At 39.8% G+C, this 22,887-nt stretch overlaps 1 protein-coding gene across 1 annotated transcript in view; it reads right to left on the bottom strand.

The window, feature by feature from the left end:
- Positions 1-5,361: 5,361 nt before the first annotated feature.
- Tes (testin LIM domain protein) overlaps positions 5,362-22,887 on the bottom strand; it is a 58,245-nt gene continuing 40,719 nt past the window's right edge. Inside the window, exons 3-7 of the mRNA XM_004658567.3 lie at positions 13,335-13,587; positions 12,098-12,433; positions 10,761-10,976; positions 10,280-10,438; positions 5,362-5,905 (exon numbers count right to left, since the gene is read on the bottom strand). Coding sequence (XP_004658624.2) covers positions 5,717-5,905; positions 10,280-10,438; positions 10,761-10,976; positions 12,098-12,433; positions 13,335-13,587 — 1,153 coding nt within the window. The 3' untranslated portion in view covers positions 5,362-5,716. The remainder of the gene's footprint in view (positions 5,906-10,279; positions 10,439-10,760; positions 10,977-12,097; positions 12,434-13,334; positions 13,588-22,887) is intronic.

Below are 22,887 nucleotides of genomic sequence, written 5' to 3'. Positions count from 1 at the left end.
AAGAATGGGTGCACCAGGGCTTCCAGCCACTGCAAAGGAACTCCAGATGCGTGGGCCCCCTAGTGCATCTGGCTAACGTGGGTCCTGGGGAATCGAGCCTTGAACCAGGGTCCTTAGGCTTCATAGGCAAGCACTGAATCGCTAAGCCATCTCTCCAGCCCAAGAAGCTATTTTTTAAATGTTTTTATTTATTTATTTGAGAGGGATAAAGGAGAGAGAGAGAATGGGCATGCCAGGGCCTCCAGCCACTGCAAATAAACACCAGATGCATGCACCCCCTTGTGCATATGGCTTACATGGGTCCTGGAGAGTTGAACAGGGATCATCTGGCTTTGCAGGTAAATGCCTTAACTGCTAAGCCATCTCTCCAGCCGGAGAAACTATTTTTGTTTGGATTGTTTGCATACCTAGTCCTCAGGGTATGAATTATGACTGGTAAAGTCCAACGTAGATGTACAGTTTATTTTTTCATGTGATGTACCAAGCATGTGACCTAGTTCTAGCCAATTAAATGACAGGGTAGGGAAGCCTGCTGATACATCCCAGAGATTTTCTTCCTTATTTAGAAAGTGCAAAACATTCCTTTGCCTCTTTATTATTTCTTCTGATGGTGTCATGTGAGGAACTGGTGCTAAGGAAGGGCTCAATACTAGGACTGAAAGCAATATGTAGAAGGCAGTGGAGCAGAGGGATGACATCTGGATTAGTTTACATCTTGTCTTTGAGTGACTTAGTTATGTTTATAGCTATTGCCTAAGGCATTCTTGAGTACTCACCTTTCTCTAAGAATCCACCAGGAGGAACTCTAGCAAACAGCTCTGCCCTGTTGACTCCAGGCTTCTAGAGTTTTCGGCAACATTTGAAAACCTGATACCCATTCTGCTTTGTGATTCTGCTATCTGGCCCTCTCCTTCCCCAAATGCATGTTGTGTCTCTGTACTTTCTGAAGTCCAGCTGCGGGCTACACATGCCCTGGTACTCAAAACCTCTTAATTTCCATATCCTTGCTGACACTGACTTTTTCTTGTAATACTTTCAAGTAGGGGTGGTTGTTTTTCTCCCATGTAGTTATGCCACTGCATCCCTGAGGTAGGGTGTCTCTCTTTTTTATTTTTTATTGTCATCTCATTATTTCCTTTTTGCTTCTGACAACCACTACTTTGTGAAATCTACATAGCTGATTTTTACCACCATTTCCTTTCCACCCATTTAATGACATTTCATTTATTCTGATTGTTTCCAACTTCATTATAAAATTAAAAAGAATTTACAATGACATACTGAGAATGACAGGGGAAAATAATTAGCCATTCTTTAGGCATTTAAATATATAAAGAACAGTCTATTAAACCACAATGTTTTGGGGGTTGTGTGCTAAAGCCCCCAACATAAACCATGCAGTAGTTCCCTTGTAAATATGCAAGTTTTCATCTTCTATCAAATTCCAGAACATGCCATATTGACAATTTAGGTCTCCAGCTCATTATTTCTTGCTTTCCCACTTGTTTTTCATCTCAACATATTCACTTATGTATGTCCACTCAACACATGGGTCTGTTATTACCTACACTTCTGTATCTAACACTCCTGTCTTCTACCAAACTCAAGTGTAGCTAAAGAGGAGAACCAGTGGGATTTGGTCAGAAGGTCTCCTTTAGGAGTCCAGTCTTCTATTGAACTATGCCATGGTGTCTCCAGTCTTCAGTCAGTCAGTGTTTATGGAGAAGTCAACTGCAACCTGTTGACATCTAATCATGGCTGACACTGTAATGGTAACGGGTACAAGTTGCTTTTGTTGTTGTCTGAAGGTCAAGATATCCTAAGGAAAAGTATCTCTGAAGGAAAATCAATAGCAGCCTTTGTAAATGTCATTCAAAATGCCATTCAAAACGAGTAAGAAAGGTTAATGGCATTTTCTTTTGAGTGTTTCAAAATATATTACCAGGTTAAATAGAAACTGCAACAATATGCTTCCCATGAAAGGGCAAAATAATTAAAGCTATATAAGCAATTGGTAAATATATAAAAGATTCTATTAATCATGCCAGAACATTTTTTGTTTGCTTAAACCTCCACACATTCCAGTGCAGTGGGTATCCACATATGTGAGCATTCAGTCAAGAATTAATATTGTTGAGCAGTTAGGTCAGCAGAGGTTAGCAGGGTGGTAAAGAAGTAATGGTAAAGTGTTTTTTTTTTTTTAATGGAGACATTGAGTCATAAGTCTTCTAAAAAATTAAGGGCATATTCAGAGGACAAGTTCAGATATGCCAGGACATCCTGAAACAAAGGCTTATTACTGGTCTTGGGTGGTGATGTCTCCTTGGTAACCATGGTGAAGTTGGATGAGCTTAAACACTACGTGTTAAAAATTGCTTAAGAATGAGTCAGTACTGAATCTCTTGCCCTTGGTGAAATTGGGATGAAATACTTGAGTCAGATTTGGAAATCTGTCTGAAGACTTCAGTTACTATGCCTTGGCTAGAGTTTATTAAAGAAAACAGTCTGTAGTCCCCCTTTTCTAGAAAAAAAAAGTGAAAAAATATGTCCTAGATATGAAGGCCAAGGAGTCTCAGAGGCAACTCAGATTTCTTAAATGGGATTGAGTAACACAAGTCCACTGATTTCTTAAAATCATAATTGTATCCAAGGGTTATGAGCAAAACTCTATTTAGACATGGACAAAGTATGTGCAGACTCCATGAAAAAGTTCACAATTAATAGTCCTTGTGGGGATGAAAGGTAACAATGTATTGCTTCAGTATCTTTTGGGCTTCCAGGGTCTTGGGGGGAAAGTATAGCCCTCTTTTTCCTCATCCCACCCTTCTGCAGTGAGTTCTCATTGCTGATCAGAGGACAGGTAAACAAGAGGTCACCATCCTCCCTCTTAATATCCAAGGCGGTGGCTTCTGCAGAGGGAAATGGTGGGCTCCCATCATGCAGCAGCACCAATGACTCCACTCTCCCCGTTCACCACGTAGTCCTTAGTGTTGCTACATCATGGGTGAAACTGTAAACTCTGCCTCTGAGAGGAGGGGAGAGAGAGAGAGAGAGAGAGAGAGAGAGAGAAAGAGAGAGAGAGGGAGGGGGAGGGAGAGAGAGAGAGAGAGAGAGAGAGAAATACAGAACATAGCACTATCCAAAGAAAAATAATCCTAAGTAATTCAAATGAAATATAAAACCCAGAGAAAATTATCCTGCATATGTGTCACAAAAAATTAACTCTAGTACATAAAGAAATACATCAGACTGAAGAAAGAAAAACCTAAAAAGCAACCTCAAAGTTGGCTAACAGAAGAGAATCTCCTACCGGTCCCCACCTACTTCCTTTCTCATAAGCAGTTGCCACACATCTACAGGTACCTTCAGAAACTTGAGTATATGTAAAGGGAATACTTACCACCAGGCATGATGGTGCACTCCCACAATCTCCACACAGGATGCTGAGGCAGGAGGATCAAGAGCTTGAGGCCAGTCTGAGATACCTAAATATCTTGTCTCAAAATAAAAAAAGCAATACTTGTTTGATTAACTTTTCAGACTTAAGATGACATATTTTCTAAAATAAGGAAAAAAAACCCAAAACTTCTTTCATGACCTGAAGATAAATGTCTGATTTAAAGTTTCATAAACCTGAATCTTTCTCTCTATAGTGAAAGTCTAGTTTTCTGTTCTATCCTGTCTGAAGTAGCCTTTATTTTTGTCAGGGTTGTTTTTATTCTTGGAAACATCACCCCCTGCTGTAATAGATGCTTAACTGCAGAAGGAACTTTAACTGAAAAGGATGTCACAAATGGTGATTTAAAGTGAGACTTTATTTTGAATAATAAACATATCATTCATTCCATTTAATATTATAGTGCACAGCCATGTATGAAAGTATACTGGGAAAACAAACACTACGATTAATTATGGATTCATATACACAGGAAAAGAAGACATTCATATGTTTATGAACACACAGAGAAGTATCGTAAGACAGTATTCATTACATACGTTGAAAGTCATGCATAAAATGTATTCAAACCATGGCAAACCATGGCAAGTGCAATTAATACAAGCTATAGTTTCCTGGATACAAAGACTATACATATTCTTTGGATCAAAAACAATGTAAGTGCATTTATACAATGGAGTTCTACTCAGCAGTAAAGAAAAATGAAGTTATGAAATTTGCAGAAAAATGGATGGATCTGGAAAGGATTATATTAAGTGAGGTATCCCAGGCCCAGAAAGCCAAGCACCACATGTTCTCCTTCATATGTGGATCCTAGCTACAGATGATTGGGCTTGTGTGTGAGAAGGAAAAAACTCAGTAGCAGAGGCCAGTAAGTTAAAAAGGAGATATAAAGGGAAGAGAAAGGAAGGGAGGAGGGTACTTAATAGGTTGGTATTGTATATATGTAAGTAGAATAATTGAGATGGGGAGGGGATATGATGGGAAATGAAATTTCAAAGGGGAAAGCAGGTGGGGAGGGAGGGTATTACCATAGGATATATTTTTTTTAATTTTTGTTCATTTTTATTTATTTATTTGAGAGTGACACAGAGAGAAAGAGGCAGATAGAGAGAGAGAAAGTATGGGCGCGCCAGGGCTTCCAGCCACTGCAAATGAACTCCAGGAGCGTGCGCCCACTTGCGCATCTGGCTAATGTGGGTCCTGGAGAATCGAGCCTCAAACTGGGGTCCTTCGGCTTCACAGGCAAGCGCTTAACTGCTAAGCCATCTCTCTAGCCCCCATGGGATATCATTTTATAATCATGGAAAATGTTAATAAAGATTGAGAAAAAAAACAATGCAAGTGGATAGTGTGGCTTTTATGTTCATGACAAGAACATAAAAGCACAAAGTGGGGATACTGTCCCACCTGGGATAATAACATACTCAAGGCCACAGGTGGAGATCAGAGCTTACGAAAGAGTACATTGAGAGGTAGGGCAAATATAGAGAAATGCAAGAAAGGATATGCCACCTTTGCTGAGTCACGACAGTGAAGACAGGCATGGAATCAGGCACTGAAACACAGCTCCACATCTGCACTGCAGTTCTACTTCTTGTCAGAATTCTCTGCACATCATTTTCAAGTTCAGAGTAAGACAAACAGTATGTGCAGAATTTTGGCATCATGGCAAATTTAATTTTCTTCTGTTTCACACACAGATTAAAAAAAGTATATAGAACTAAAAACACTCGTGTTTCCATTCAGGACACTAACTTTTAAAATGACATACATATATATTAAATATACATATTTGTGTTTGGCACTAGGGTAGAGAAATACAAAGATTAATTTAGTGCATACTTCCAACTCAAGAGTTTTCATATTTGAAAAATTAATGGAAGCTATAATTCTTTTTATAATTTTATTTTGTGTGTGTGTGTGTGTGTCTATAGCACACCAGGGTATGCCCACTTTTTGTGTCTGGCTTTACAGCTGGGAAATTCAGGCCAGCAGATTTGGCAAGCAAATGCCTTTAACTGCTGAGCCATCTCCCTGGGCCTTCTAATTCTTTACTGCTTTTAAAAATCAAATGCTTAAAGCAGTCTTTTAAAACTGAGATAGGGAAAACAGCATAAACTGATAACACAAAAAGACATATTGAACAAAATCTTTTGGTTAGCTATAGGTATTTCTTTTTTATTTTTTCAAATTGCATTTTATCACAGAAATGCAGACCACTTTGGATAGCTATGGCTCAATAATGCTTGGTGCCTTCTAAGACATCATCTTCTTGCACTCCACTGAGCAGAAAACCATCCCTTCCACAGGCATGAACTTCTGCCCAATGAGACACTTGCTGCAGCAGGAGCACAGAAAGCACTCTGTGGATGCGTGCCAGCTGAAGTTGTTGTATGTCACTCGCTGCACTTCTGGGTCGATGGCATTGTGGCACCCTTGACACACCTGCTCAGGAATGACACAGGAGAACAGAGTGAGGGATCAAATTTTGACACTGACATTTGCACCTTAGATAACCTGAACATGATTCTGTAGATGGAAAATTAAAAGATGGCAACCAAAAAATATTTAACTGAGAATGGCCCTCTGGTCAGATTTTGTAGCAGCAACTGCTGGGCATGAGAAATGCAATGCAGGTGAAGGCCAAAGAGGTGACCTGATGATTATAAGATCGAGCCATGGAGCTGATGTGGAAGATCTTGACAGCAAACTCCAGAGCAGTGCATTTAGTTCCAGCACATTTTATTAGACTGCACATTTGTAATTAAAAAGAAATTTATATGATATTTTTCTTCACTCACTAAATCTCTAAAATGATAACTAATCCAGCTTTACCAATGACTCATGAGACAATTAACACCACTAAAGTTCAGACAGAAGTAACCTAAAATCATGTGCAAAGTAATTAGGGACTCAAAATACTAACAGTGTTTGAGAACAATGAGTTTGCACTAAAAATAACTTGTAGTTAGTTGGTTTCTGTTCTTCTCTGAGTCATAATTTCTGTATAAGCTAATTCTATAGAACATTAGTACTCACATCCCCTTCACCAGTTAGCATTACCTGTGCATTACGCTCAAATATACAGATGATGCACAAACACATACGTAGCTTTAACTGAACATGTAAGTGAAGAAAACAAAAGACAATCTTCTATATTATAGCAGAAAACTAACCCTCTGAGATCTCTAAAATTGGGCAGTCCATATATGTCATCATTTTTATGTATGTTCTGAGTGAATATGAAAAATCCAGTCTTTTAAATATTTTATAACAAGTGAAGAAGCTAGTGGTAATTTCTAGTACCAGATGACAGTGACTAATCTTTCCTAAGCAGCCTTGGTCTTTTCCTCTCATTATCAAGATGTACTGAACTGCATGGGCAGAAGGGACTGAAGACGGTATTTAACCTCCTTAGATAAAAAGCCCTTACAATTCAATTGCCAATCGGTGGATGGGTAACTAGGAAGTGAAGGGAGGCCTTCTTACACATGTTCAGATCTGCAATAGTCTTTCCATGCTCTTGGTATCTACACTCCTTCTTATTACACAGATTATAGCCCTATAATCTACAAATGACATTAATTCTTCTTTGGGAAACAGTATGACACTTTCTTTGCAAAACCCAGACACAAGTCCTAAATACAACAATGTTATAACTATGATAAGTATACTCTTAATTTGGAACTGCACCAAGTAAACAGTTGTTTCTGAATACATTTTATGTCTTTATAGTTCATGTAGAATAGTTTCCGATAGTTAACATTAATCTTTCAATATTTTAAAATTGCATGAAACAGAAGCATTTCAGAGTTCACGTTTTAATTCCTTTCTTTAGACTATGGTATACCTTTTTATCCTCCACTCTTCAAAGATACTACTTGTACACCTTTTTATAACTAGTTAGAATCCATACACAAAAAAAGGCCAATTACTTGTAGAATTAAGTACTTAGGTCAAAAAATAATCAATGAATACCTGAGTGGTATACTGAACTTAAGAGTCTGTGATTGAATAGCATTTAGTTTTACTAAAGTATTTGATCACTATTCTTCCAGTCTTATCTGTAATTCCAGGTAACATTTGCAGATCCTTGCTTATTCAAAAGGCTCAGTGCTGCCAGGTACCCTGAAGGCCTTAAGTGGAATCACACTCTTTATGTATACCTGACCCTGAATTTCCTAAATTCTTAAATCTTCCAGTGAGTTGTTGGTCAGGGGTCCCTGATGCCCCAAAACATTATAGGCCTGTGGTGGTTTGATTCAGGTGTCCCCCATAAACTTAAGTGTTGTGAATGCTAGGTTCCCAGATGATGGATATTTGGGAATTAATGCCTCCTGGAGGGAGTGTATTGTTGGGGGCAGGCTTATGGGCCTTATAGCCAGTTTCCCTATGCCAGTGTTTGGCACACCCTCTTGTTGCTATAGTCCACCTTATGTTGGCCAGGGGGGTGATGTGCACCCTCTGCTCATGCCATCGTTTTCCCCTGCCATTGTGGAGCTTCCCCTCAAGCCTGTAAGCCAAAATAAATCTCTTTTTCCCAGAAGCTGCTCTTGGTTGGGTGAGTTCTAACAGCAATGCGAACTGGACTGCAACAAGGCCATTGCTGAGGCCCTTGGTTTCCCACCAGGAATAGATAGCAAGACCCTATTGCTGAAGACTCCATATACTTGGGCTGCAAGGCCACTGAGAAATCCTGCTGGATCTGAGCTGATAACCTCCTCCCTGTAGATCAGCTGACAAAAAGCTGGAAGAAGCCATTCTGCATGCAGTTCAATAGAAGAAAAAGAAATCACCAGTGAAAATACTCAACAGTGGACCCTGCAAACCTTATAATTGCCCAGCCAGGCCAAATGAGCCAACAGGTGCAAGAGTAGCACATCTGTTATGGGGGAAATCAACTGCCCTCTAATTGGACTGGAGGCCCACTCCATGGGAGGGAATACATCCCTGATACTGGAAACTTAAAACAGAGGTAGTCATGAGCCTTAGGGGTGTAATGTCTGCTGTTGTCTGGCTGAATGTATATATTATGCTTATCAAACTGTCCAGTAAGCACTTCTGTTAATGTTCACACCCTTATATTAATGCTACTCTCACTTCTGGTACAGAATCTTCTCTTTTTATGTAGCAGTAACCTTGGGACGACTCAGAAGGTATCATGGTGATGGAAAGAAATGACCTCAGTGCTCGGTACCACAATATCTCTATCACGCCTTCCAAGGCTCAGGGTCTAACATGGAAGAGGTGGCAGAAAGAATGTAAGAGTCAAAGGAAGGGCAGGCCTCCATACAACATGCTCCCTATAGACACAAAATGGTCTGGATATCCATGGCCTCACAGTGCCTGACACTACCTGCATAAGACCATCATAAGAGGAGGAAAAGATCATGACATCAAAAGTAAAAGAGAGACTGACTGAGATGGGGAGGAGGTATGATGGAGAATGGAGTTTCAAAGGGGTAGGTGGGGGGAGGGAGGATATTACCATGGGGTATTTTTTATAATCATGGAAGTTGTTAATAAATATAAAAAAAATTGCTCACAGGTCAAGAGCTATTCCTTCAATTTTCTTTCATTTGAATACAGGATGTGAAACAGTTAAGGATATTTGCTGTGATAAGCTTTCTGACACATGGTCCCTGAGAAATGCCAAAGATGTGAATCCTTGGTGACTACACAGAGACAAACCAGGTGTGCCTCTTATTTCCCTCCTTCCTGGTAACTTTTATCTCAGAAATGCCCTTTTTGGAGTTGAGGATTTTTCCTCAGTACATATGTTTGTGGGATTTCTCTCTCTCTGTCTCTCCTTTTTTTTTTTTTTTTAGATATGAGAAGAGCTAGGTAGATCGATGCTGTGAGCTGATCATCCTTCATGTTTCACTCTGTGCAGAACACTGTATGTATGCATGCATGGCACTCTGTCAGAATTTATTCAGGGGATTGGGCAGATGTGCTCATTTCAATATTAGGCAAAGGTCAATGCCAAAAACATATTTTCTAAAAGAAATGATGGGATACTATAAAATTAGGTATGGAGATTATTTTTTTAATGCTTGTTTCCTTCAATTTATTAGACACAATGTAACAGAAAGTAACATATAACAGCTGAATTAATCAGTTTCAGCTACTAAGCTTTCACTCCAGTTATAAGCACCTACTGTGCTGTTCTTGTGCTGGGAAAAATATCGCTGCCCTTATGGAGAATTCATGTTTAGTGTTTAAGAATAATGTTAACATACCACATAAAATTATACATTATGATTCCCTTGTCTATCTAGAAATAATGGCCAACATATTAGGCTATGTAATGTGTTAGGACACATAGTTATTTAACATCTTGTTCCCAGGAAAAAGCAAGATCCATGGTGATCCCAAAGTAAATAAGAAATAGTCAAAATAAGTCAGGTGAATTCAACTACTGCCGAAGTAGAGACACCAAAGAAGATATGGGGATAATAGGGCTAGTGAGTGGTACAGTGACATGAACAGAAATGGTATGCAAATGAAATCTGAAATCTTATCTGTACCAATGAGAATAAATTTGCCCATTCACATAAAGGATTTTTTTTTTTTTTTTTTGAGTATCATCAAGCAGCAAGTATAATCTACATTGTAAACACAGGGAGAAGGAGCCCTCTTGAGGCGGTTGGTGGTCAGTGCATGTACGTTTTTGAATGCCTGGATTTTAATAGCTAGAGGGGGATTCCTATGCTTTCTATGTAAAAAGATGACTCCCCTTTGTAGAAGGTACAAAGAGAGGCAGACATGTAAGTCACAAAGCAGGCTGAAGCAAATGTGCCCAACAACACTGCTTACCACAGCATGGTTCTTCACATAGCAGGGCTTGCAAACAGGCTTGTCACTGACCATCACATATATTTCTCCTGCTAGGATGCTGTCACAGTCAAAGCAGCAGAAGTGTTTCAGATGCCAATTCTGGTTTTCTGCCTGGGTATACTCATTGCTGAATATGAGCTTGGAAGAGGAGAAAAATACAAGTTCATTAGACAAGTATTTGGATCTGCAAGCCGATCTTACACTTTCTTGGGGCTAAAAGTTTGAGAATGATAATATTAAGCTGGAATTTATGTTATTATGTTATCTAAATCAATTTTTTCTTTTTGATAGTCCTTTTTTAGTTATATCAATACACCTGATGGAAAAAACCTAAAGCAGTTTGCATTTAGCTTCTTTGGATGTAAATAAAGCAGTATTATTAATTCTTGTTACTTCTGAGTCAGAGAGCCATGTGGGATTAAGAGTAAGAGTTTGCCTGTGGGTGCCCTAGGCCACATACCTCATCGCAGCCAGCACAACGGGGTTTCTCACTGTCACAGTAATGTCTGCCACAGTACAGGTTCCCATTCTTCCAGAAGTAAATCATATCGACCAGGAGTTCACCACAGGTGCTGCAGACGAAACACGCTGGGTGCCACAGTTTGTCATAGCCGGCCCTTTCAGCATAGATGGCTGGGTCCCCTTCCTTCATAGTCAGCTTGCAGCAGTAGCAGGACTACAGGAAGGCATGCAGACAACACAGCCATGAGGACTGGCAATCCTAGCAGTAGCCTCAGCAAGAAGTTGGAGCAACAGTTTCAAGAGAAAGCACTCATGTTCATCTGTACTTCCATGAGACATCATCTCTTACCTTTCATCAAACTGTTCCTACCTGCTTTTGCCATCTCATGGCAAACAGAATGGTTTCCTGAACTGACTCACCCATACAGAAAGGGTTAATGGTAATTTTTACCTCAATTTTACATGAGTCCTCTCAAAAAAAAAAAAAAAAAAAACCAATAAAACATCTTTACAGTAGGATTAATTAGCTACCTTTTTTCAAGACTAAACCTAATTAGTTGCTGTGTTAATTAGATCTATGAAAAAGACAGTCACTTCCACCCCTAGGTTTTATAAACTACATCATAATTCTGTCTTTAGTCATTATAAGATATTTCAACTTCCTTCTCTAGGACAGACTTAAAAAGAAATAGTTTGCTAATATGGCCAAGTAAATTTAAGTCTAAACTTCAGGCATGATCTCAAAAGCAAAATTGAATCTATCTAAATAAGCATTATTTTTAAAAATATTTTATTTTTATTTATTTATTAGAGAGAGAGAGATAAAGGGAGACATAGAGACAGAATGAATACACCAAGGCCTCTAGCCACTGCAAATGAACTCCACACACATGCGCCACCATGTGCATCTGGCTTATGTGTATAATGGGGAATCGAACCTGGGTTCTTAGGCTTTACATGCAAGTACCTTAACTGCTAAGCCCTATTTCTAGCCCAAAATATAAAATTATTTTTGTTTACACGAAGACATCAGTAAGCAATACCAAAGTCATGTTTATAAATAGGTTATTAATTAGATCAGTATGCTATATCAATCCAAACATCAGCACCAACTATTATATATGCATGAAACTCTCAATCATCCTTGACAATAATCAGAAAATTTGTCTTTAGATAGAATTACCAAGCATAATGACTCTCCAAGTAGAAACTGAATTTTCATTTCATTTCTTTCCTACTAATTCCTTTGGAGAAGAGACCTTAAAAAAGTTCAAAGAAAGGGAAAGAACCCACAAAGGAAACAAACTGAGCCAACAGGGTGACTACTCTACTCACATATCGGGTCTTTTTGGGCTCAGTAGACTTAGTTTCCACAGTCCCCACTGTTGCCGGGGTGCTTCTATCCCCACCAGGGATGTACTCTCTGTCAGCGCTCGGAGTGCTCATCTCACAGGGAAGTTTCACATCTCCAACTCCCAAAGCCTCGTTCTTGTACTTCTTCACAAACTGCTCCATCTCCTTCACCTCTTTAGGAGACAACTCATGGCACTTAGAAGGGTCCTGGTCATGTGCAGGGAGCTGCTTTGCCAGCTGCTTCTTCCGGTACTGTGCTCCCTCCGAGCCTGCCACTGGCTGCTTCTCCTTGGGCAGCATCTGCATGTACTGCCTGGCCTGACCAGAAGGAGACAGACCAGTGTTAACTGGGAAAGCAAATCTCTCAGAACAAACAACAGAAGCCAGTTACTTAAGAAGTTGGTTTGGTTTTATCTTCACACTAAGATACTGAGATATTAACACACTAAAAATGGTACACTAAACAGATTTAGTTGACATAACCCACATTTTAATTTTCTCCTTGAAATTAACTTTCTCTCAGTTTGTAAAACCATCTGGATTACTACTGTTTACTTGTGTTCAATCAACAAATGAGAGGCTAACAGAGAACTTTAGGCCTGCAGATCAATAGCATGTTCATCATAACAAATATAATGACCTACCCAGTCTTCCTCATATACTTCCAAATACTTCATACAGTTGTCATAATAGAGGAAAAAGCTTAGTACAAAGCTACTTTTTGGCTTTATATAGTAAAACAAGCATGTTGGCTATTTTTTTTTTGTTCAGTTTTAAAAAATGGTAAAATTCTATTATTCTTTCCCTTCTTGAGAAAAATCCTGAGTACACTGAGTTAGCTAGACTGATGTAAAACATCTGATTTTCATGTAATTTTGTTTTTGTTGTTGTTATTTTGAGATAGGGTCTTACTCTGACTCAGACTGACTTGGAACTCACTATGTTGTTTCAGGGTGGCCTCAAACTCACAGCATTTCTCTTACTTCTGCCTTTGTGTAATTTTTAAAGATGTTAGGACATTTCCTAACAGGTAGTTGGATAAAGTCTATGAGGTATCTAATGTCATATTCAAAATTCAAAAAATTGTCATAGGAGTCAAATGTCAAGGTAATGTGAACCACAAGAGAAACAAGAGATGGGGTGGTTGAATATATTATCAAAGGGATTACCCTAGACAGACAGCCTTCAGTAAAGGGCTCTTGTTACACCTATTATTTACCAGTGCCTGATTCTGGACAGGGGGAGCCCACTCATAGGTCACAGTGTTGATGGAGACATTCTTCTTGGCAGCCACTGGATTGGTCAGTATCATAACATTGCGCTTATACATGGGGATTCCATCTGATTTCAGCTTTGCAATCAGGGTGGTGTACTTGGTATCTTCGAAGAGCTTCCCTACTTTTCGATCCTCTTCATTGCTCAAGAGAACATCGTGTTCTTCTTGCCCACACTTGCAGTTCCGACATATTTTTCTATAATTTGGGAAATAAAGTAGAAAATGATAAACTATGTCTAATAGTGGCAATTATGCATGTATATTCATTAGTTGTTCATAAAATACTGTGAAATATAAAACATATTTATAACAGCCTGTAAAGAAAGTTCTTGATTGAGGGGGAGGTATGAGTTTTCATACATATAAGATAGCAGAAGAACCATGTAAACATCCTTTGCTTTACAAGTCTTTGCAGAAGGAACTTTACTTTAAAAGTGTGTGTTGAAGGGGCCTGTCTGCAAGCAACTCCACCAGTTATTCCTCACTTTATCACCAAAATAAGACAATAAAACCACCAAAAAACTGCAAAAAGTGTCACATTTCACTCACAGCATATTGATATTTCTTTGCTTTCCAAGGCTTTTTACTTTTTTTAACTATGAGGAAGATTTATGTAACTTTCCCCCAGGAGACTATAATCCTTCATTTAGTTTTATAGCTTTTCTTACTGCCTTTCCTATTCCATTTCCATTTGTTTTCCCTTTCCAAGATTCCCCCTGCATTCTCTCCTTTATATTTCCTTTCTCCACTTTACTTTTCTCTTTTCTTCTTAATTTTCCAAACACTTACTGACCACTTACCATGTGTTCCATTATGTAAAAAAGACAGATGCATAAAAGCATGGTGTTATGGTTCAAGGTGGCAGTCCTCTCGCTCTGATCTGTCTAGTATCAGTCACTCACTCATGCAACCTACATGCATGCTCATGTGTCAACCAAAAGTGGGCTTGATACCAGGTCACAGTGAAAATATGGGTCATGGGTCTAGCCAGTCTCTGGCCTTTTAGAATTAACTGTCTGGTGAGAAGATAAACATTAAAAACACCACAAACACACATCTTTAATTGCAGATGCGTTAGGAAAGAAAAGTACCAGGCTACCCTGACAGGGCATAACCTGGACTTGAGACTGGTAGGAAAGGATTCCACAGGAAAGTGACATTTAGGTTCAGAGCTAAGAAAAAAAAAAAAACAACAAAAAACATAGGTGTGTGTGTATGTGTGTATGGGGTTGTGTGTATGTGTGTGTTTTGGGAGGAGGACAAGTAAAGCTTACCAACATGTGATAGAAAGAGGAGTACTTGCAGTGATCCTGATTTTGAAAAGACATATTCCTGTAGGTACCGTAACCAGAAAAGCTGGTATGTGGGTTATGAGGTAAGTTAGTGAGATGGTGACATGGCTGAAGAGGTAAGCAAGCCTGAGACACTGGTAGGACATATCAGGGAGACTGGCCTTCATTATAAGAGAAATCAGGAGACACTGAATAATATGTAAGAATTAACATGACCAGATGAAATACTGAACAAAATACATGTGGAGAATGAATGAGAAGAGACCACATAATGTGTTAATTGTGCACTGACTTTTCAGTGGTACGGTATTTAGTAACAGGAGAAATGCTGTCCTTCACAAATGGAATTCACATGTTAGATGGTTACTGTTGTTCCAGGTGAGGTGTATTGTAACCTGGACTCAGGTAACTGACAGTCCTTGAAGTAAACCTAACTGGAATGATCTTTATGGCTGCTTTGGGCAAAGTGACATTTTCTCAAAAAACAAACAAGCAAGCAAGCAAACAAACAAATAAAAATCCCCACTGATTTCTGGGATAAGGAACATTTAATTTATTTACATATAAATACAAAGAGAAACAGAGCCGAGATAATGAAGAGTAAGGAAGACTGATGAATGTCTTCAAAGCTAAACTACAGGTAACTTTGGTATGCCTGTGAACCTGATAAAGAATGTCAATTACACAGCAGAACATATAAATCAAGTGTTAAAAACTAGCTAGAGAGGGGAAAGATGGTTCAGTGGTTAAAAGCCTTTGTCCTGTGGGCTGTTTGATTTCCCAGTACCTATGTAATGTGAGATGTAAAAAGTGGTGCATGGATTTGGAGTCTGTATGCAGTAGCTGGTGGCCCTGGTGTGTCCTCCCCACAAACATACTCACTCTACACACAGCCACTCTCTCTCTCTCTCAATAAATAAACTACCCATTTGAAAAACTAGCTCAGTTAAAAAAAATTCAAATATAGGAGTCAGGGAATAGCATACGATGTGGATATGTTGGACAGAAAACCATCTCCTAAGCAAAGTGACCAAAGACTTGGGATGATTTCTGGCAGAGGATAGAAGGTGGAAAGGTGACCACTCAGGAGACAATGAGGCAGGGGGAGCCTGTGGGACTGACAATTACAGCTGGAATGGAAACACAGGGCCACGGATCTGGCATTTAAAAATCCCTTTAAAGGCTGGAGAGATGGCTTAGCGGTTACGCATTTGCCTGTGAAGCCTAAGGACCCCAGTTCGAGGCTGGATTCCCCAGGACCCACACTAGCCAGATGCACAAGGAGGTGCAAGTGTCTGGAGTTCATCTGCAGTGGCTGGAAGCCCTGACATGTCCATTCTCTCTCTCTCTCTCTCTCTCTCTCTCTTCTCTCTGCCTCTTTCTCGGTCTTTCTGTTGCTCTCAAATAAGTCAATAAAAATAAAAAAACATTTTTAAAAAATTCCTTTAAAGGCTGGAGAGATGGCTTAGCGGTTAGGCACTTGCCTGTGAAGCCTAAGGACCCTGGTTCAAGGCTCGACTCCCCAGGACCCACGTTAGCCAGATGCACAAGGGGGCGCACGCATCTGGAGTTCGTTTGCAGTGGCTGGAAGTCCTGGAGCGCCCATTCTCTCTCTCTATCTGCCTCTTCCTCTCTCTGATACTCTCAAATAAATAAATAAAAATAACAAAAAAATTTTTAAAAATTCCTTTAAGACATTGTTCAGGAAGATACATGCTTAAAAGATGCAAATGAACATTATGCTGTTGGGTTAAGTATGCAAGCTGAAACACCTACATCACTAACAAAAGAACTTTAACGCTTACTCATATTGAAAAGAAGAAATAACAATAGCTAAACAAAGTATTCTACTCAGGAAGTTATGAATTAACAAAGGAAAATAAATCTAAATCACAAAGAAGGAAAATAATGGTAATAAAAGAAACTTAAAAGCAAATTCTTGCTTTTCATTATACAGGAACAATACAAGGAACACTTCAGCATCTCTTATGATCACATTTGGTTTAGTGATCTCATCAGAAGAATCAGGATAACCCCAAAAAGTCTCTGAATGGGAACTCATTCCCCCCCTCTCTCTCTCTTACACACACACACACACACACACACACACACACACACACTCACACACACACATTCCAATCCCCAAACACTGAACAGACAATACACACACTCCATTAGTTGTAAGATCTGAAACAAGAAACTACCCTTGCTATGTCCAATTCGATTCACATTGTCTTATGGGTATTATTCAAAGTAGTGAAACAGAAGTGACAAGGATACATTGGAAAGGAAGAAAGTAACTGAGGGTCACCCACAGACACCATGACTGACCAACAGAAGTGCGAAGCATTAGCACTGAGAAAAGCTTCATAGGTTTTCTGCATTTAAAATTAACATACGACTGGAGAGATGACTCGGTGGTTAAGGTGCTTGCCTGCAAAGCCTAATGACCTAGATTCAATTCCCTAGTACCTAAGTAAAGCCACCTGCACAAAATGGCACATGCATCTGGAGTTTGTTTGTAGTGGCTGGAGGCCCTGGTGTGCCTATTCTCTCTCTTGGTATCTTTCTCTCTCTCTCTCTCTGCTTGAAAATAAATAAATAAAAAATGTTAAATGAACATAAATCAAATTCTATAGGTTTTCTGTATTTAAAATTAACATACATCAGGTGACTTATTTATATCAGAAGCAAAAAAAAACCAAAGACCTAAAATGTTAATGGATATCTTTGCCAAACAAAATGTAAATAATTATATATTTTATCCCGAGATTTTTTACAGCTTTCTAATACATAAACTGAAAATAGATGTGACCTGGAGGGCAGGGGAGAAGGGGGAGGGAAGGGTGTGAGAGATGGGGGATGAAGGCACATGACTTTCCTTATACACACACTGGTCAAAAAAGAAAAACACTTTATTTGGAAAAGTCTGTGAGGAATTAGCATATTTTATTACAGCTGTAAAAAGGTCTTACATATGGTATCTCATATTCCCATCTAGTCGCAAGGGGAACATTATCCTACCACAGTGCGGTCTTTATTCCTGTAATTCAGTTACCAACTACAATGGAATCATTTACAAAACTAACACACTGTTGTTGGTCAAGCTTAAAAGTATCCAGCCTTCTGGGGGAGGAAAGAGGTACCGGGGAATTTAGCTCTTAATCCAGTAAACCAGGGCCTTGTATGGCTGTGTATTCTGGCCCTCGTACTAGTCAGCAACCAAGTGAGTGCTCAGTCAGGTTTCAAGGTTGTATAGTGAATAGAGATGTTAAATCAGGATTCAACGCTGTGTGGTGAATACAGACATTAACTCAGGACATCTACTTTGCCAGCAGTAAGCATGCAGCACACAGTAAGAAATGCTGGGCTTTAGAATTTGACAAATGAACAGTAAGGACAATGAAGCTAGGTTTAGAAAGCATCAACTGTGGGATATGGTAAGCAAAGTGAAATGGTACTTATGGTAAAGTTGTACACACAAAGATGGTATTAGCCAATGACATAAGAAACTTGGTCCCATTTCCATCTATGCCGGTTGTTCCCTGGAGGCTCTGTATTCAGAGGAAGCTTCTCTGCCTATCTATTCCTTCACCCACTGCTGTACACCTTTGCCAAGCAAACAGTGCCAGATTAAAACAACCTGCCAACAGCAGCAGGAAAATTAACTTTAAAAAAAAAATCACATGGTGCTTGATTCTTAGTTTTCTAAGTGCAGAAAACCTGTAACTGTTTCATTACCAACTTAAAATGGTGACTGGAGAGTAACCCCTTTGAGACCCTAGCTCTCTTGGGTCAGAGTTGTGGTAAGACTGTGACTCAGACAGGCAGGGACAGTGCCCTCAGCGGACTCTCGTCCTTACAGCAGCTACAGCCATAGTATCCTTACAGCTGGGACGTGGGTACAGAAGGTCCACTCCCACCACCACCACGGGAACGCTACCCGCCTCCAGCCATCAAGAAACAGAAGCAGGTCAGGCCAGGAGCCAGCTGCTGTGGAAATCTGCCTTTGCCACCTGACAACTTTAAAACTGTTCTGAAAATTTTTCAGAAAAAATTCTTAGGGTTTTAGTCTACAGTGCCACACATGTGGAAGGGGCAGTGGCAGAAGGATTTAGAATTATGTTGCTATAAAAATTCTCTTTATCTTCACTTTTTAAAAAAATGTAGCAGTGGCCTGAGGTGCTAACGGGTAGGGGAAGAGGGTTGTTTGCACTAAAAAAAAAACCATGTATATAAAAAGTTTTGTGCCTCATATATACATATCAGCAAATATCACTATGCAGAGCAAGCCAAAACTCCATACTGGAATCTGAGAATGTTAACACAGAAAAAGTAGTCAAGACATTAATTCATGTTTAAAGAGAAATGTTTTCATATCACTATTCATAAAAATTATTATTTTTCCATAGCAAGTAGCAGAAACTGGAGTGCTCTGACGTGCTGCCAGCTTCCCTGGTGATTTAAAGTCCAGGCTGCATCACTGCTACAAACCGTAATTTAAAAGGGCTGGAAGCTGCCCTTTTTTAACAGGGAGATACAAATATGGACTGGAGCGTGGACCTTTGTTACAGAACTGGACGCAAGAACTACTCCGTTTATGGTGGGGAAGCTTGAATGTCTATGAGCTCTTGATGCAGGAGCAATCCAAACAGATGTGCTCTACAATCAAGGGGTACCGTCTCATTTTCTTTTGTAACACACACTGCTTTAATGGAAGGATTTAATACAAGTAAGATAAAACAATAATTCTGTTTCTTATATGACAAGTGATCTAAGGTTGTATTATTATTATTATACTTTGAACATGAAATAATTATCTACTTAAAATCTTGACTTTGTGTCCATAATTTCATAAATCTTTTTATGTAAATAATACTTGGAAGTATGCCCAACATATTGTAGTTCTTGGGTAGACATCAGGCTTCCTCAGCCTCTCATTTCCCTCCAATCTTGCCATCAATGCCAATGCTGAGTAAGGGAAGAACTCCTAAGAGACCTCATTCTTCCCAAGGATCACTGTCACAAAAACCAACACATCACAGGGGAAGGCCTGGTGCAGGTCCAAGTGGCTTCATTATGAAAATAAAAGTGTGTGTGTTCTAGTTTCTAAATTACCATATATAAAGGGCACAGGAAGGTGTGGGCAAACTTTGGGTCCAAATTTAGCTCTGTCACCTCCAAACCACGACTCTAATAAGTTATAAATACAAAGAAAATAATACACACACACAAACACATATACACACACATATAGATATAAATATAAAATGGATATGAGGTAAGTTTGGTACAATTAGAAAAATTAAGTGCTGTGGTAAGAAGAATTTTAAAATAGCCTTAAGACATCTGTCCCTGTTACAACTCCCATGAACATGTTACTAATATGGTATGCCTAATCTAATAGTCAACCCCCCCACCAAAAGGAATGCATTTTGTCAGTTTGTAAAGAGAAGAGGAAGTCAGAGATTAGAAAGATTGGAACTAGCCGGGTGTGGTGGCACACACCTTTAATCTCAGCACTCGGGAGGCAGAGGCAGGAGGATTGCCATGAGTTCAAGGCCACCCTGAGACTACAGAGTGAATTCCATTGGCCTGAGCTGGACATGCTACCTCACCCCCCCCCCTAAGGAGAGGGGGAGGGAGACGAGAACTACTGTTGCTCTGAAGATGGAAGAACTGTACGTCAAAGGATGTGAATGGATTTCAAGCAGTTCCAGGTCACAGGGAGCAAGGAGACAAGGAGCTCAAGTCTCCAACCAATACTAGGGATGAACTACAGGCAGATTCTTTCATTGAGCTGCTAGATAAAAATCTAGCAAGGGCAACACTTTGATTTCTGCCGTTTTTGATGCATGAAAGAGAATCTGGCTGTTCCCCCTGCCCAACAAACTTCTGATCTATGCATTAAATGGATGTTGATTTTAACCAGCTCATGTGGTAGTCGTTTGTTGTACCACAAAAGAAAACTATTCCAAGTGTTTACCTGTGTGTGGCACACAGAAACTATTTGAAAATACTGTTTCTCATCAAGAACTCACTACAGGGCTGGAGAGATGGCTTAGTGGTTAAGGCACTTGCCTGTGAAGCCTAAGGAACCATGTTCGACTCCCCAGGTCCCACATAAGCCAGATGCACAAGGTGACATATGCATAAGGTGACATACATATAAGGTGACGAAAACGTCTGGAATTCAGTTACAGTAGCTGGAGGTCTCTCTCTCTCTTTCTCTCTCTCTCTCTCTCACACACACTCATTTTTTTAAAAAGGCCAGTCTGTTGGGGTTGCCTCAAAAAAACAAACAAACAAACAAACAAACACCCTAGCACAGTCATTTTAATTTAACATTTTTGGTTTTTAGCTATTTGATTTATAAAATGAGATTTGTTGAGCTAAGTTATAAGTTCTACTCTGAACTCCTATAAGTGTATGAAGTATCTTCTATTCCCCTTTCATGCTCCACCCATATCCAGGGGGCTGACTATTCCTTGCTCTCAGCAATGGGCAACAGGAAGCAACACCGGCATCCACAAGATGAAGAGTGAGCCAGGCTATTTAGTTCTTGATTTTCTATTAAGTATACAGGGGAAACGATCTCTAACTTGGGAACAAGTAGAAGCAAAGGAAAGGTACAAGAGTACAAACTGTACCCCTCAAATGTGCATGTTCAAATTCTAATGCCTAATGGGATTATATGTGAAGTTTAGGCTTCCAGAAGGTAATTAAGGCTTGACGAGTTCATAAGGTTAAGTTTCTAATCTGATAACAATAGAGGCTTGGTACAAAAAAGGATGGTTTCAATCTCTCTAAATGCATATACTACATGTACACAAACAAATGTACAGGCTGATACACCCAGGAAAGACTGAAGGACGCACAGTGAGAAGGTGGCTGTCTACAATCCAGCAAGAGGATTTTACTTTATTGTGGCATTCCAAGCTGGCCCAGTGGGTAAGAAATAGTTGTCAAAAGTAGTGATTGAGCTTAGATTATTACTTTCTGGTGCTGGGAGGTAGGGTCTTTGTGTCATAAGAAATTCCAAGAATTTCAGGGAGCAACATGGACCAGGTAGTTGGCACACACCACACTTCAAAGGAAAGTGAGAGGGGCAGGAAAAAGAAGCAGAGCTCACATGCTAGGTCTATCACCAAAGACCAGGGGCTGACTGTAAAGAGTAATCACAGTGAGGGTTAGTGAGCAGTGACAAGGAAGTGTATAATACATTTGATTAACCCATTCTAGCATATTATTTAATGATTTTGTATGGTGAAGAGCTAGAGAACAATCCAACTCAGACTTTTAAAATTTTTTTTAAATTATTTATTTATTTATTTGAGAGCGAGACACAGAGAGAAAGACAGATAGAGGGAGAGAGAGAGAATGGGCGCGCCAGGGCTTCCAGCCTCTGCAAACAAACTCCAGACGCGTGCGCCCCCTTGTGCATCTGGCTAACGTGGGTCCTGGGGAACCGAGCCTCGAACCGGGGTCCTTAGGCTTCACAGGCAAGCGCTTAACCGCTAAGCCATCTCTCCAGCCCTAATTTTAAAAATTTCTTTTCTTTATTTATTTGAGAGAAAGACAGAAGATAGAAAGATACACACACACACACACACAGAGAGAGAGAGAGAGAGAGAGGGAAAGAGAGGAATACAGAGAGGATGGGCGCCTCTAGCATCTGCAAACCAACTCCAGATGCATGCATCACTATGTGCATCTAGTTTATGTGGGTACCGGGGAATTGAGCCTGGGTTCTTAGGTTTTGCAGGCAAGGGCTTTAACTGATAAGGTATCTCTCCATCTGAAGCTCAGAGTTTCTAAATGTGCCCATGAGGCTAGAAGTCAAGGTTCATGGCAAAGATGGAGGAGGAGGCCTAGTGGCTGGGACCCTGTGGCCTTGGTCTATAGCTGTACTCTTCCTCACACCCAGGTCTACTCATCTAGACTATTTTAAAGACTACTAAAAAAGTGAACCTGGAGGTCAGAGGCATGTGTCTCTGGTCTTCCAGTTATGGTGAAAGAGTCAGAGAAGGAACAAGAATCCTAACAGAGGAATGGGCCTGGACTCCTGCCAGGAAGATGACAGAACTACTAAGAAATACCATCTGGCTAACTAAAATTAAAAGGTGATTTTCATGCCAGGGAAATCTGCTCTTGCTTGACAGACTTTTCTGAAATAGGAAAATAATTCATACCAAGCAAAAACT

Source organism: Jaculus jaculus, chromosome 10, assembly GCF_020740685.1.
Source record: "Jaculus jaculus isolate mJacJac1 chromosome 10, mJacJac1.mat.Y.cur, whole genome shotgun sequence".
Classification (NCBI taxonomy): Eukaryota; Metazoa; Chordata; class Mammalia; order Rodentia; family Dipodidae; genus Jaculus; species Jaculus jaculus.
Note: the sequence above shows the minus strand (reverse complement) of the source record. Positions and strands in the feature narration are given on the sequence as shown.